Source organism: Rhamphochromis sp. 'chilingali' (genome assembly GCF_963969265.1).
Source record: "Rhamphochromis sp. 'chilingali' genome assembly, chromosome: 3".
Classification (NCBI taxonomy): domain Eukaryota; kingdom Metazoa; phylum Chordata; class Actinopteri; order Cichliformes; family Cichlidae; genus Rhamphochromis; species Rhamphochromis sp. 'chilingali'.
This window is the reverse complement of record NC_137931.1, coordinates 29,581,491-29,595,165: the sequence shown is the minus strand read 5'-3', so window position 1 is coordinate 29,595,165 and position 13,675 is coordinate 29,581,491. Positions and strand designations below refer to the sequence as shown.

Here is a 13,675-nt window from a genome sequence, read left to right as displayed (position 1 = left end):
TGTTTGAGACAACCTCACAAGTGTCACAGATGACACATTTGGCGTTTTTTTGCTGGTTTGTCGGTAGGAGCTACTGAAACGCAAGACTGCCACACATCTGTTCGACCAACGCCAGTTGATCTAAACGCCAGTAGATCTGGAACAGCGGCCGTTGTTTTTGTTCATGTTAGTGTTCAAAGAGTCAGAGCAGCAGTCTCAGTAACTGTCATAGTGCTTGACACGTACCATGATAAATATATATTACAGCTTGTTTCTGTTATTCTGTGGAATCGCTGGTTTACGCTACAGTCTCAGTTACTGAGCTTTGTTACATTGTAAATGGTAAATGGCCTGCATTTGTATAGCGCTTTTCTAGTCCATAGGACCCCAAAGCGCTTTACACTACATTCAGTCATCCACCCATTCACACACACATTCACACACTGGTGATAGCAAGCTACATTGTAGCCACAGCTGCCCTGGGGCGCACTGACAGAGGCGAGGCTGCCGGACACAGGCGCCACCGGGCCCTCTGACCACCACCAGTAGGCAAACATGGGGTTAGTATCTTGCCCAAGGATATTTGGCATGCAGCCAGGGTGCAGCCTGGGATCGAACCACCGACCTTCTGATTAGTGGCTGACCTGCTCTGCCACCTGAGCTACAGCCACCCACATTGTCCTAGAGACAGACGGTAGAATTAGCCCTGTGTTTGGTCTTGTTATTACACGTGGATGATCCACAGTAAAATATAAAATAGTAGAACAGCAGGAATAAATAACAGGCAAGAGGGATGTTGCGTGTGAACAACATCGAGTGTAGCTGTGTGGGTGGTGCAGCTGTAATTATACTGTGTCTACTTATTACTACAGTAGTGTCAGTGATTCCTTATACAAGCTGCTGTGTGTGGTCTCTGCTCTGTGGTTATACACTCTATATGAATCAGTGCATTCAAATTATTATAGGCATATTCTGGGATCAATGATCGATGGATTCATGTTACAGTTTAACTCGTACACTCAACTGTTTGACTTTGAACTTTGGACTCATCTTGCTGTGATAACAGAGCCTGTATAAACCTGTAGACAGTGTGACCTGCACAACTAGTCAGACCTGTCTGTAAGTGTCAGGTCTAAACAGAGATTAATAAGTCTGCTCAGAGTTGAAGTAAAATGTGAGCTGAGAGCTGGTGTTATGTCTCCTCCCAGCTTAGATCGGACTGTTACACCTGATATCTGGGGGTCCATGTGCACACAGTGTTGTGCTAAAACATGATTTCTGTGTGTGTGTTGTTAAATAGGCTGTGGTCAACAGGATTTATGACGGGGTTATATATTAAAGAAAGAAATGACCTGGCTCCAAGTATCTGTATGACTCTGTGTTAGTGCACCTGCATTACAGTCAGTCCACTCTTTGTTGTCCACCTAAATGATCTTCATAGAACTTATATTTGTTGGCTTGTCTGTTGCCCTCTTGGCCTGATCTCTCTTAAAGAAGAAATATTTAATGTCAAAGAGACTTTAGCTGGTTAAATAAAGCATATATAAAAGTCACTTTGCTAAAACATGACTGAAGCTTCTACCCTGTGACAGGAATGTTGTTTAGGACTAAAGATGTTTGACATATGTTTCACAGATTATGGGCCAACATGTCCTTTACAACGGTTAAAATGTGGCAGTCAGTTTTTAGCAAATACCAGAAATTGTTTTTTACCAGAACATCAGTTTTTGGCACAACATCTGCAGTCAGAGCATGGCATCCTAGTTTGGACTAGGGCTGGGCAAAACGATTATTTTCCTAATCGATGAATCTAGCGATTAATTTTTCGATGCATCGATTAATCTAATGATTAATTTTTCAATCCGATTCGATTTCGATTTGATTCGATTATCGATTATTTCCATATTTTTTGACTTGTATAGCAATTTCACATTTACTAATTTATGTATATCAATGAAAAACACAAATTTCTTCATTTGAAGACCTTTTAATAAAAAAAATTGCAAAATAAAGTTGTAGAGGTCATACAATCAATAGCATTTAACAAGAAATGAAATGTGCAAACATATAAAATTAAGGAAAAGTTAACAAAACATTTCAAATAAATAGCAACAATGGTGTCTTTAAACAAACAAAATGTAACATTCACTTTGCTTTCTCCCAAAAAGTGCTCTTCATTCACAAAACAAAATCCACAATAACATTGTAGTACAATCTTCTGTTTTTAACAAAAAATTAAATGTTGTGCAGAACAAATATGAACAAAGGAAATCATAGCAAAAAATTAATAAAATATAAACAGCAGCAATGGCATCTTTGAACAAATACAACGTAACATTCACTTTGCTCTCTGCAAAAAAGTGCTCTTTGTTAACAAAATATCCATTTTGCTGCCTTCTCTCCTATTTGTGTGTGTGTGTGTGTGTGTGTGTGTGTGTGTGTGTGTGTGTGTTCAATCATGTTCATCACATGAAGTAGTTATGCATTGGAGTGGAGAAATGTTAGCATTTCTACATGCTCAGCAGTCAGGCTTGCCCTTTTTTTGGTGACAATGTTTCCAGCAACTGAAAAAAGCCTTTCAGATGGTGTTGATGTGGCAGGTACAGCCAAATATGATTTGGCTAAATTAGCCAGTGTGGGGAATCTTGTTGCATTATTCTTCCACCATGTAAGGGGGTCATTATCCCTTGGAATAGGGGCTTCCCCAAAATACAGCAGTGCTTCTTTCCTCACCGCCTCATTTTCTCCATCCCCACCCTGGTCAGTGTTTTCATTACAATCTTCCTCCTCAGAATCTGTACCCAACAAAGTGTCCAACACAGACCTCTTCTTTGTTGGGGGACTTGCTGAGGCTTCCTGTCCCACATGTTCCTGCTGTAACTGTGATCTCTGCTCCCTTTTGAGATCAAGTGCCTCCCTCTGTACTGTTACTTGCAGTTTCAGAACATCTTCTGGAGAAAGGAATTTCAGTTTACGAAAACGTGGATCAAGGGCAGCAGCAATGAGTGACACATTTTTTCCATCTGCTTGAAATGCAGATACCTCTGGCTGCCACCTATACAAGATTTCCTCTTCTGCACAGTTCTGGAAAGAGTTCACTGCAGCAGAATCAAATGATTTGTTTTTGGTGGATTTCAGGAGACCTTTCAGCAGGGGGGGAAGAACAGAGACTGTGACATAAGACTGTCCACTAAGAACATTAGTGGCTTGCTCATAAGGCTTGAGCACCTCCTTCAATTCATCCAGAAGAATCCACTGATCACTTTTCAGATCTAGGTACTGTTTCCCACGCTGTGTGACTTTTGGATCTGAAAGCGTCGCAACCACTGGCCATCTCTGTTCCAACAGACGTTCAATCATGTAGTATGAACTGTTCCATCTGACAGCGACATCCTGGATTAGTTTATGCTCAGCTGTACCCATCTGCTTTTGCTTCTGCTTAAGTTTGGTGCAAGCTGGCTCACTTTTCCTGATGTGCTTTACCAAGGCCCTGTGCAGCTGATAGTGCCTTATCAATCTTGGGGTCTTTCAGTGCATGGTTTACAACCAGTTGCAGTGTATGCCCGGCACACCGATAGGACACCACTCCAAACTTCTCTTTCAGGATGTGGAGAGCTGCAACTATGTTACTTGCATTATCATGCACAACGGCAAGGACATTATGCAAGGAAATGTGGAATTTCTCTGCCACCTTCTCCACCCAGGAGGCAAGGTTTTCTGCAGTGTGGCGCTCTTCAACTGGCAGTGTTGCTAAATTGAAGGAGAGAAGATCCCAATTGTCATTAATGAAATGACAAGTTACCCCTAAGTAGGACTCTGTGACCAGACTTGTCCAAGCATCAGTGGTAAGGGAGATTTTGGATGTGGCCTTTTTTAGTTCATTCCTTAGTTTCTCAACCGAAGTTTCATACTTTCTCTCCATCATGCTTGTAAAATGACGCCTAGACGGCAGAGTGTATTCCGGTTGGAAAGTGGTCAGCATTTCTTTGAATCTCTCACCCTCAACCACAGCAAGTGGTCTCATGTCTTTTAAAATCATAGTTAAGACGCTCTCGGTAAGTACAGCCGCCTCCTGGGGGGTGCATGGTGTACTTCTTCTCTGACAGTAGTCCTCCAGACTTTTCTGTTTGTTCCTGAAATCATAAATCACACACAGCACACAGATGAATTCGAATAATTACAAAATAATTATATGGAAAGCATAATATCAAAATAATTAGATAAGGATCTGGTTGTTATAATAAATAAATATAAACCATGTATGTGCCTTACTGTTATGCCATGTGCTTTCATAGCATAACAGTAAGAGATTAATGATAATCACCAATGTTGAACATATGATATGGCTGCAAAAAATAACTGCAAAAAATAGCGTTTAAACAGCCATAGCTGATGGCACATTTACTGGTGCACTGCTTTCTAGCCATTAGATGGCATAACTTTGACCTATAAGATCAAGCTGAAGAAGCATTATGTATAAAAACAGCATTCAAATAGGATGAAAGACATTAAACTTGACAAATCAAGAGTTCGTTGTCATTTTGCTTTTGCAAGCACTTTAACAATGTTGTAACATTGTCCACGACGGCTACGTTTAGCAGGTGGTGCATTATCCTTGTTAACATTTCTCCTGCGGCCAATTCTATGTCTCACATTTTCATCTTTCGCCGATTCTGATAATCAGCCTGCGCGCATTCCGACTCATTTTGCCAGCATGGGCCACAAATTAAAAAAACAACTAAACAGCAGCTGCTATATGTTACTGCTAAGCAGCTTAAATTAGTTTTGTATTTATGGAGGTTGGGTGTTTATCTCTGTCTATGAGTGAGTGTATGTCTAGGGGAGGGTCGGATGAATTAACGGGTAAAAACCAGCGTTAGTAAAAAAGTTGAAAACTTACGGTGGTTTGTCCTTTTCAGAAGCTGCTCCTGGATGTCGTCGTTTGAGGTGCTGGTGCATAGCCGTCGTGCTTTTATGATAGGCCATTTCCACCTTACAAAGCCGGCAAACGACTGAATCACTTCCTTTTCGGTTAAAATATCCCCATACTGTAGAACTGCGTGTTCGGGTGCAGTGGTTTAAGTCGACTGCGACTACCTCACTCATGTTACCGCTACTCGCTGCCGCCATGTATTTTTTTGAAAGTGACGACGCATCGACGCAAATTGTTTTACGTCAACGTATTTTACGCGTCGACGTAATCAATTACGTCGACGCGTTGTCCCAGCCCTAGTTTGGACGTTTTATGTCTCTTATATCTGTGCTTTTATTGTCTTTTTTAAGTTTCTAGTTTGTTTCTTTTATATTTCTGTGTAACATAGATTTGCACAGTTCAGTGGGTTCTCGCTCACCGCTTGTCTGCAGGCTTTATTAAATGGAAAACCTCCACAACAGTTGTTACCACTTTGGTTCCCTTTTCCACATTAACTGACGTGGAACAACAGGAAGAACAGTGAGACCAGAAGTTTAAGCTGAGTTTTTTAAAAACATTTGAAACTGTTTTCTTTAGTGTTCATGTGCTGTAGCATCGGAAGCAGTTGAAAACACAGCTGACATTAATCTTTGCAGCTGCTGCTCATGTGACCAAACACTTCAAACATGAGGAACTCTGACCTTTGCTTCTCAAACAGTCAGTCTTTTCTTTATGTGGATTATTTTGGAATCTTTTACAGACTAAAAGGCTGTGTTGTTCACTTCTACAATTAACTAAGCCCTGTTGTAAGAATCCACAAAAGCTGCTGGTGTTTTTGTTGTGACTTCTTTATCATTTCCAAACTCAGATTTGGAAAGGAAAGCCATGAAGTAAATACTTGTGCTGGTTTAAGGGTTTCTGCACCTCTTGATCATAATTTCTGCTGCGTTCAGTCTCTCGTGCTGGGTGAAGCACATGCCTAGCTTGCTTGTTGTCAAACTTGTCTACATGCATATCTTTGATTTCTTCTGCAGACCACTTGCAGCCTTTCTCCATATTTCTTGAAGCTCACAGTGGAGCTTGTTAACAAGTGCCTTTATAGTTGTGCCATTATCCAAGTCATCCATAAAGCTAATACCAAACATCGCATTTAAACATCCTGTGAGGAACAATGCAAAAGACTGTAACACGTCACCATCTTCTGGTTTAATTATTTGATAGTCCAACATTTTATGAAGCTTCTGCAATCCTATAGTCATCAACAAAAAACTTGTCACGCAAGTGTTTTACTTTAGCATCACCGCTGTAATAGTTTAAGGACAGCATTTTCTCATGGTTCAAAATCCCCTTTATCAGCACCACTGATATCTGCTGACGTCTACATGAGCGTTCTGTACACAGCTCTACTAAAACTTTCGTTTCTGCTTCTGACCCAGCCAGAGCAGCAGTGATTGTATTTTCTTTCAAGTCTTTATAGCAGCTTCTGTTGTTTTGTGTTCTTCTAGAGTCTTAATTTATGCTGATAGATGTTTGGTTTTGTCACTGACTTGTTTAAGCCTCTCATTCATTTTATCTCCATGTATCGCTTCTCTTTTCATAAGTGCACACACACAATATACAGGCTGATGTCCTAAGGAGGAGTTTGTTTTCCTTCATCATTACTATCATCACCAGACACAGAGTAGTGCCTGAGTCATTCCAGTTTGCTTACAAAGGAACAGAGCTTGTCTTCAGTGACCTCATTGAACCTGATTTTTGTTTGGACTGTAACTAGGGCTGCCACGATTAGTCGACTAGTCACGATTACATCGACTATCAAAACCGTCGACGACTGATTTAATAGTCGATGCGTCGTTTGAAGCTTTGTAAGATCACAAAAGACGCAGGAATAAGTAGTAGTATTTACGAGTGTAATAACAGACTGAAACAGAAGATGGTAGCACTGCATGTACAAGGATGCCAGCTGCCATTAAACCCAGAAGAAGAAGAAGCAGCTGTGTCCCAGAATTCATAGCACAGCCCAGCTCAGTTTCCAACAATGGCGGCAGCTAGTTAGTTTTAATATTACTCTTATTATTCTTTCTGGGTCACAAAATAAACGTTTAACATATTTTTAGGCGAGAATGTAACTGTGTAAACCTCAAATATCTGCTCAGTTTATCAAGACACCACATATTTTCAAAAGCGCTCCGACGTTTTTGGAGACGTCTGTTACCCACTAGCTCGATAGCTAGCCGGGGGCAAAGCTCACTAGAGCCCGTGAGAACACCGGACTCCCGGTAAATCGTTTTCAAACCCACCGCCGTCTTTCGCTACTCAGGTTAAACATATATAGGTCACTTAGATCAGCGGTCCCCAACCCCCGGGCCTCGGACCGGTACCGGTCCGTGAGTCGTTTGGTACCGGGCCGCGAGAGTTGAGGCTCAGGTGTGAAATGTATGGTTTTCAGGGTTTTTATCGGTTTTCAGCGTTATTTTGTTATCGTTTTTATCGTTAACTCGGTTAGAATAAATACAGTACACAACTGTACAGAATAGAATAGAATAAAATAAAATACTATATACAGTAGAATAAAATAGAATAAAATATACAATAAGATAAAAATAGAATACAAATGCTATATATGACTGAGTAAAAATACGATGCCAGAAAAGATTATTGCACTTAGTGTTATTGCACATGTGTGGATGTGTGTGTTTGATCAGTTAAAGTCTTTATTGTGGAGTCTGACAGCAGTGGGGAGGAAAGACCTGCGAAATCTCTCCGTCCCACACCGTGGGTGCCGCAGTCTCCCACGGAAGGACCTGCTCAGTGCTGTCACAGATTGCTGCATGGGGTGGGAGATGTTGTCCAACAGGGATGACAGCTTAGCCGCCATTCTCCTGTCACTCATCACCTCCACTGGGTCCAGAGGGCATCCTAGAACAGAGCTGGCCCTTTGGTTCAGCCTGTTCAGTCTCTTCCTGTCCCCGGCAGAGATGTTGCCACCCCAGCAGACCACACCATAAAAGATAGCAGAAGCCACCACAGAGTCATAGAATTTCTTCAGGAGTGGGCCCTCCACTCCAAACGACCTGAGTCACCGCAGCAGGTACAGCCTGCTCTGCCCTTTCCTGTAGAGGGCGTCTGAGTTATGAGTCCAGTCCAGTCTGTTGTTCAGATGAACACCAAGGTACCTGTAGCTGTCCACAGCCTCAATGTCCATACCCTGGATGTTCAGTGGTTGCAGTGGAGAATGCTTGTGCCTGCGGAAGTCTACCACCAGCTCCTTGGTTTTACTGGCGTTGATCTGGAGGTAGTTCAGCTGGCACCAGTCCACAAATTCTTGAGTCAGATGCGTTCTGGTGCAATAAGCTGTACGTTTTACGTCCAATGGATGCATGATCTGATTAGTCGACTAATCGCAAAAATAATCGGTGACTAGTCGACTATCAAAATAATCGTCTGTGGCAGCCCTAACTGTAACTGTGCTGCAGATTTGAAAATTAAAAATAATTTGAGTTACAGGTGCAGTTGTGCTTTTCTATTTGTGGTCTATCCTTTTTTATATTCTCTATTGTCTTTGTTTCTCTTTTCTGTCTGTCAGCTTTGACATTGTTATATTACATATATACTGTGAGTAATAATAGAAATTAATACATTATATTAAAAACCACACAAACAAGAGGAGTCTGTACAGACTTTCTAGAGCTTGTCTTGGAAAAGCAAATCTGTTTGGCACAACGGTGCATTCAGATCATAATTCAGATTGCAGAGCCAGACAGGACCGGCTAAAACATATCTAATACAAAAGAAATGAGCATTGAGTTTAGAACATGTACTCATCAGGTCATATCCATTTAAGTCAGAATGTGCTCAGAGTTTAAATATGTGGCAACAGTTTTTGATTCAAAGCCAAAGTTGTGTGCTTCAAAGGGAACCAGTGCCTTTCATGTTTGAGACATCTTTCTCGTTTCCACATTGATAACATCATGTTGGTTTCATATTATCGAGCTTATGTTGAATCTCTTCTATGATTTTCCTTGGTGTCTTGGACATTTGTCAGGAAATGAAGCGATCTAACAGCTGATTGGTTTATCAGTGCTGAACCATCACCACATTACAGCAGACACATACAGCAGTTAACTGCTTCAATGTTTCTTGATGACTCAACATACTTTTGCAGTTTGTTCCTCCTTCCCTCTTCCTTCTGGACAAAGGTTTCTGTTCCCAGAATGAATAACAAAAAAAAAAAAAAAAAGAAGCTTTGCATCACTCAGATCAATGAATCATAGCTTTGTTGCTTTGTGGGTTACGTGATGCTCAGAACCTGACTGTATTAGGTGAGACAGAAACGGTCAGCTTCATCAGGTGTTAGTAATCCTGATCTAAAATCATTGGTTTTCTTTGTGTTTTTCCAGATGTTGTCAGGCTGTTCTTCCTGTTAGAAACTCCATCATCCCAAATCTCAGGGGCATGCTCTTCTTTTGGACCATGGAAACTTTTACCCAGGAGCCAGGTAAGCCATCCAAACCTGTGTGAAAAAGTTGTTTAATCATGAATAAACTATGATTAACCACATTTGTTGGAAAGTTGAGTTCAATTTCTCTAGCCACACTCAGGCCTAATCTCAGACCTCCTGAATGAAGAAATCACTTAAAATAAATCTTTCTGACAGATTGAAGTAATCTCAAGTGTCTCATAACCCAGTCTGAAAGGGTTACAGAGATATCAGTTTAAGCTGCTAACAATGAGCCTGAGTGGGACCCCTTCTTTGTAGATATTTGGAAGTCCGTAAATACAAGGTATAGCATCCCCTGGGTATAGATGATGATATGTAGGGTGGTCAATGATTTTGTCCTTTTCAAGTTGTTGAAGGCAAGCAATAATGTTCACATTTTATACAGAGAAGACAGATGGTTTGAAAGATGAGGGGAAGAAGCCATCTATGTCCACTGTGAACAACCATCTTTGAACGGAGGTGGTGGTTTACGACACCAACCGTCTGCCATCTATAATCCAGTTTTGAGATCTTTTCCCAGAAGCCTTAACACCCACTCACATCCTGGGCCATTTGACCTCAGGAAATCACATGATAGGGTGGGGCTAGGTTTCACAGCGGGTTCACCCAAAACCTTGGCTGATTGTTACCTACACCCGTTTTTACACCCTGGCTTGTTTGATTAGGTAGAGGATCAACAGGGGGTCCATCCATGTCCCTCTTGGTGGACACTTCCCTAGGACTTAACTCTGGGACTCTCCACCATTTGACCTTAGAACTGAAGAAGCTTCTCGGAGGAGAGGTGAAATGTCTTCAAGCAACTGAAAGAAGTCCAGATGCTTTTCTTTCCAAGCTCCTTAGACCAGTCTTTCTCAAACTGTGGTATGCATACCACTAGTGGTACTTGGGTTCTCTCTGGTGGTATGTGGGAAATCTCCATTTTTTTTAAGATTAAATAACATACCATTGTAGAGGTATGAAAAGATGGCGCGAGAGTTCTCAAGGCTTTTCTGGGAGCCAGAGTCAACCAGAAAACGTCTCCCCCAGCGTGAGCCCTCTATGAAGAGCAGCCTTTCCTTATCGCCAGCGGTTGCAGCCGCTACAGAGCGCTGGTGGGCTCGTTTCCCTGGGCCTTAAAACAGCAAAGGTGGCACGGCCCTGTCACGCTGATGGTAAAAACACAGCCTTTTCCATGGTGCCGCAATCCCACCCACAATCGATGAGTTGGAGGCCCCCGGGAGAATCAGTGGGGGCCAGCTCGCACTGGTGCCGGCAACTGTCGGAGGAAGACGTGCGTGAAGAGGAATCCGCCGTCATCCGTTACTAGCAAGAACAGCGTGCTCTCCATGAGCTTGAGAGCGGTACCATCACCCAGGCCAGAGAGAGAGAGGGGTTTCTCGGCCCACTCTGCGTCAGAGAGGGAGTAGTGCCGAGCAGCAGCGCCTTGAGAACGGTGTATTTCCCTTGGGTGGGGGGATCCCATGCAAGGCCCACATGATGGTATTTTGTGTTGTGGGCTGAAACGCCATGAAGAGCAAACTGATTTTTGACGTGCATGAACCACGAAGGAGGGTCGTGAAGTCAAAAATCCAGCAGCTTACCCGCCACAGCAAAAGGTAAAACCTACACCTCTGCTATCACTTCTGACATAAATGAAGACAGAAGACTAAACAGCAGTGGTGTTTGTGTGGTTACTGAAGTTGGGCTAGCTGGTATATAATAAAGTGCTGCGTGGTGGCTAGCTATACAGCTATGGTTTGCATAATATAAACAGTGAAGCTGGAGGATGAACGCTAACTTTTTTCCACTTGATAAAAGTTAACGTGAGGGTTCCCGAAGGTTAGGGACAAATGCAAATGTCATCTCTTAAAGACTGTATATCCCACCTGCTGCGAATGTTTTAATGCAGTACAGTTGCTATTATTATCACATCCTATTTATGACAGTTAAAATAAATAACATTCATATAAGAAATAAAATTGTCTGTGTAAACTATATGTGGTGTACTACTGTACTTTAATGTCAGTCATAAGGGTGGTACTTCAAGAGACAGTTTATGAGGTGGTACTCATTGTGAAAAGTTTTGAGAACCACTGTTGTAGAGGATAAATCTAAATTTCAAATATATGAAAACGCTCCACACCTGAATCATCTACAGGTGCATAGAGGGAAATAAAACCTTTTTCAGAATAAGAGTATAACCTATGCACATTTATCATTATTTTTTACCATTACAAAGTTTCTCTGTGCCTGACAAAGGTCAAAAAGATGCTGTAACTGAATAAAATAATGGTAAACCTGACAGTGTTCAGAGGTTATACTCATATTTTCTACAGAGGATAGTTTCAGTTGTGGATCATTTGTTATTTCTGATGTAATGTGGTCCATCGTGTGAATGACTTCTTTATATGGGTTTCCCCCCCTTATTCCTTCAGTTTTATTAAAATATTTACATTTTAAAATGATTTTTTTTTTCCAAAAACATTAATGAAAGTGTGTTTTTGTTTTTCTTTCTGTCAGGATGTGTCCTGTAACTGAAAATAGGACTGCGTCCTTAAAGCGCACCAAGTCATTACAAGAGCTTATAAATTTTGACAGAGGACAAGGTCCTGCTACTGCAGAAAGGTAATGTGTGTCTAAATGTTGTTCCTGACTCGGTGTTTGTGAAAAAATTCTTTCTCACACATATGGGCTCAAAATGTGGTCATAAATATTTTGTACTTGTAAAAAAGATTTGTATGTGTAAAAAAGATTTGTGTGTGCGTAAAAAAGATTTGTATGTGTAAAAAGAATTTGCGTGTGCGTAAAAAAGATTTGTATGTGTAAAAAAGATTTGTGTGCGTAAAAAAGATTTGTATGTGTAAAAAAGATTTGTGTGTGCAAAAAAGATTTGTGTGTGCGTAAAAAAGATTTGTGTGTGGACTTAGAAAAAAAACCCCTGCAAGTTACAAGTACGGATTTTTGACCCTATTTTTCTTCCCTTCATCTGATTCTGATCTGGTCAATGTCATGTCAATCACAAATGTAACAATCCAATCAGAGAATAGATGGGTTTGGCTGTCGAGGGGCGCTTTTTTTGAACTGCAGGTCTTTGAAGGGAATAAATGCCCTTTTACATGCCAACCCAGCGTTTTCCTTCATCACCACGAAGGAAAACAGTCTGTGGTCGTCCGAGTTTGGTGATTTTTGTGTCAGAGGTCTACGTGTTTAATACAGGGACTTCCACAGCCTTTTCAACAGCGCTGCGGACCGCGGGGTGGGGGCGGGCAGTGTTTTGGAAATGACAGTCTTCATTACAAAGCTTTCTTCGTTATGAATTAGCATACATGTTTTTATTGAACATTTGAAGAACTAGCAAAAAAAACAAACTCTTGTAGAGGACATAAAGTCAGAGATAGAAAAGACAAGGAGCAGGTGCATCTAGTACAGGTAGAGCTGCTGCAAAAACCCACAGAGCCCAGCAGCCAGCGTAACAAATTCTGGATCCTTTGCTTTTAGTTAGCAGTTAGCATTAGCAGCGTATCCTGCATCCGATGTGAAAGGACTTTTATGCTGCGCACTGTGACTCACAGCAATGGTCCTGGGTCAGCCCTGACTTTGTGTTAAACTAATCCTAAAGTAATAATGTTATTTCTAACCACTGATATACCACAACTTTTTCCTTTCAACAGCTACTGAAAGTTAGGGGACCTAGCTGCTATCGGATATTTATATAGCGATCCTCCAGCTTCAAACGGTATCACCCTTCAAGGACCTGCAGTTCAAAAAAGCTCCCCTCCGACAGCCTAACCCATCTGTTCTCTGATTGGATTGTTACATTTGTGATTGACATGACATTGACCAATCAGATGAAGGGTAGAAAAATGGGGTCAAAAATCCGTACTTGTAACTTGCAGGGTTTTTTTTTCTAAGTCCACACACAAATCTTTTTTACACATACAAATCTTTTTTACGCACACACAAATTCTTTTTACACATACAAATCTTTTTTACGCACACACAAATCTTTTTTACACATACAAATCTTTTTTACAAGTACAAAATATTTATGACCACATTTTGAGCCCATACACACACTCCTGTGTTCGTATGTGAAGCTCAGCTGTTGTTTGGCCTGTAGCTTACTATGATTGGTTCTCTCCAGTTTCCAGCTGACTGCAGAGCCTTTCTGCCAGTGTTGCCAAGTTAGCGACTTTGTCGCTATATTTAGCGGGTTTTCAGACCCCCCTTAGTGACTTTTTTTCTAAAAAGCGATTAGCGACAAATCTGGCGACTTTTTCTGGTGTTACTGGAGACTTATTTAT

The 13,675-nt window shown here is 41.3% G+C and overlaps 1 protein-coding gene across 2 annotated transcripts in view; it reads left to right on the top strand.

Moving 5' to 3' along the window:
- Positions 1 to 13,675, top strand: part of LOC308394522 (tumor necrosis factor receptor superfamily member 5-like) — a 31,543-nt gene that overhangs the window by 3,541 nt on the left and 14,327 nt on the right. For both annotated transcript variants that reach the window (XM_080878883.1, XM_080878882.1), the window contains exons 2-3: positions 9,292 to 9,389; positions 11,892 to 11,996. In XM_080878883.1, coding sequence (XP_080735009.1) covers positions 11,893 to 11,996 — 104 coding nt within the window. In that variant the 5' untranslated portion in view covers positions 9,292 to 9,389; position 11,892. The remainder of the gene's footprint in view (positions 1 to 9,291; positions 9,390 to 11,891; positions 11,997 to 13,675) is intronic.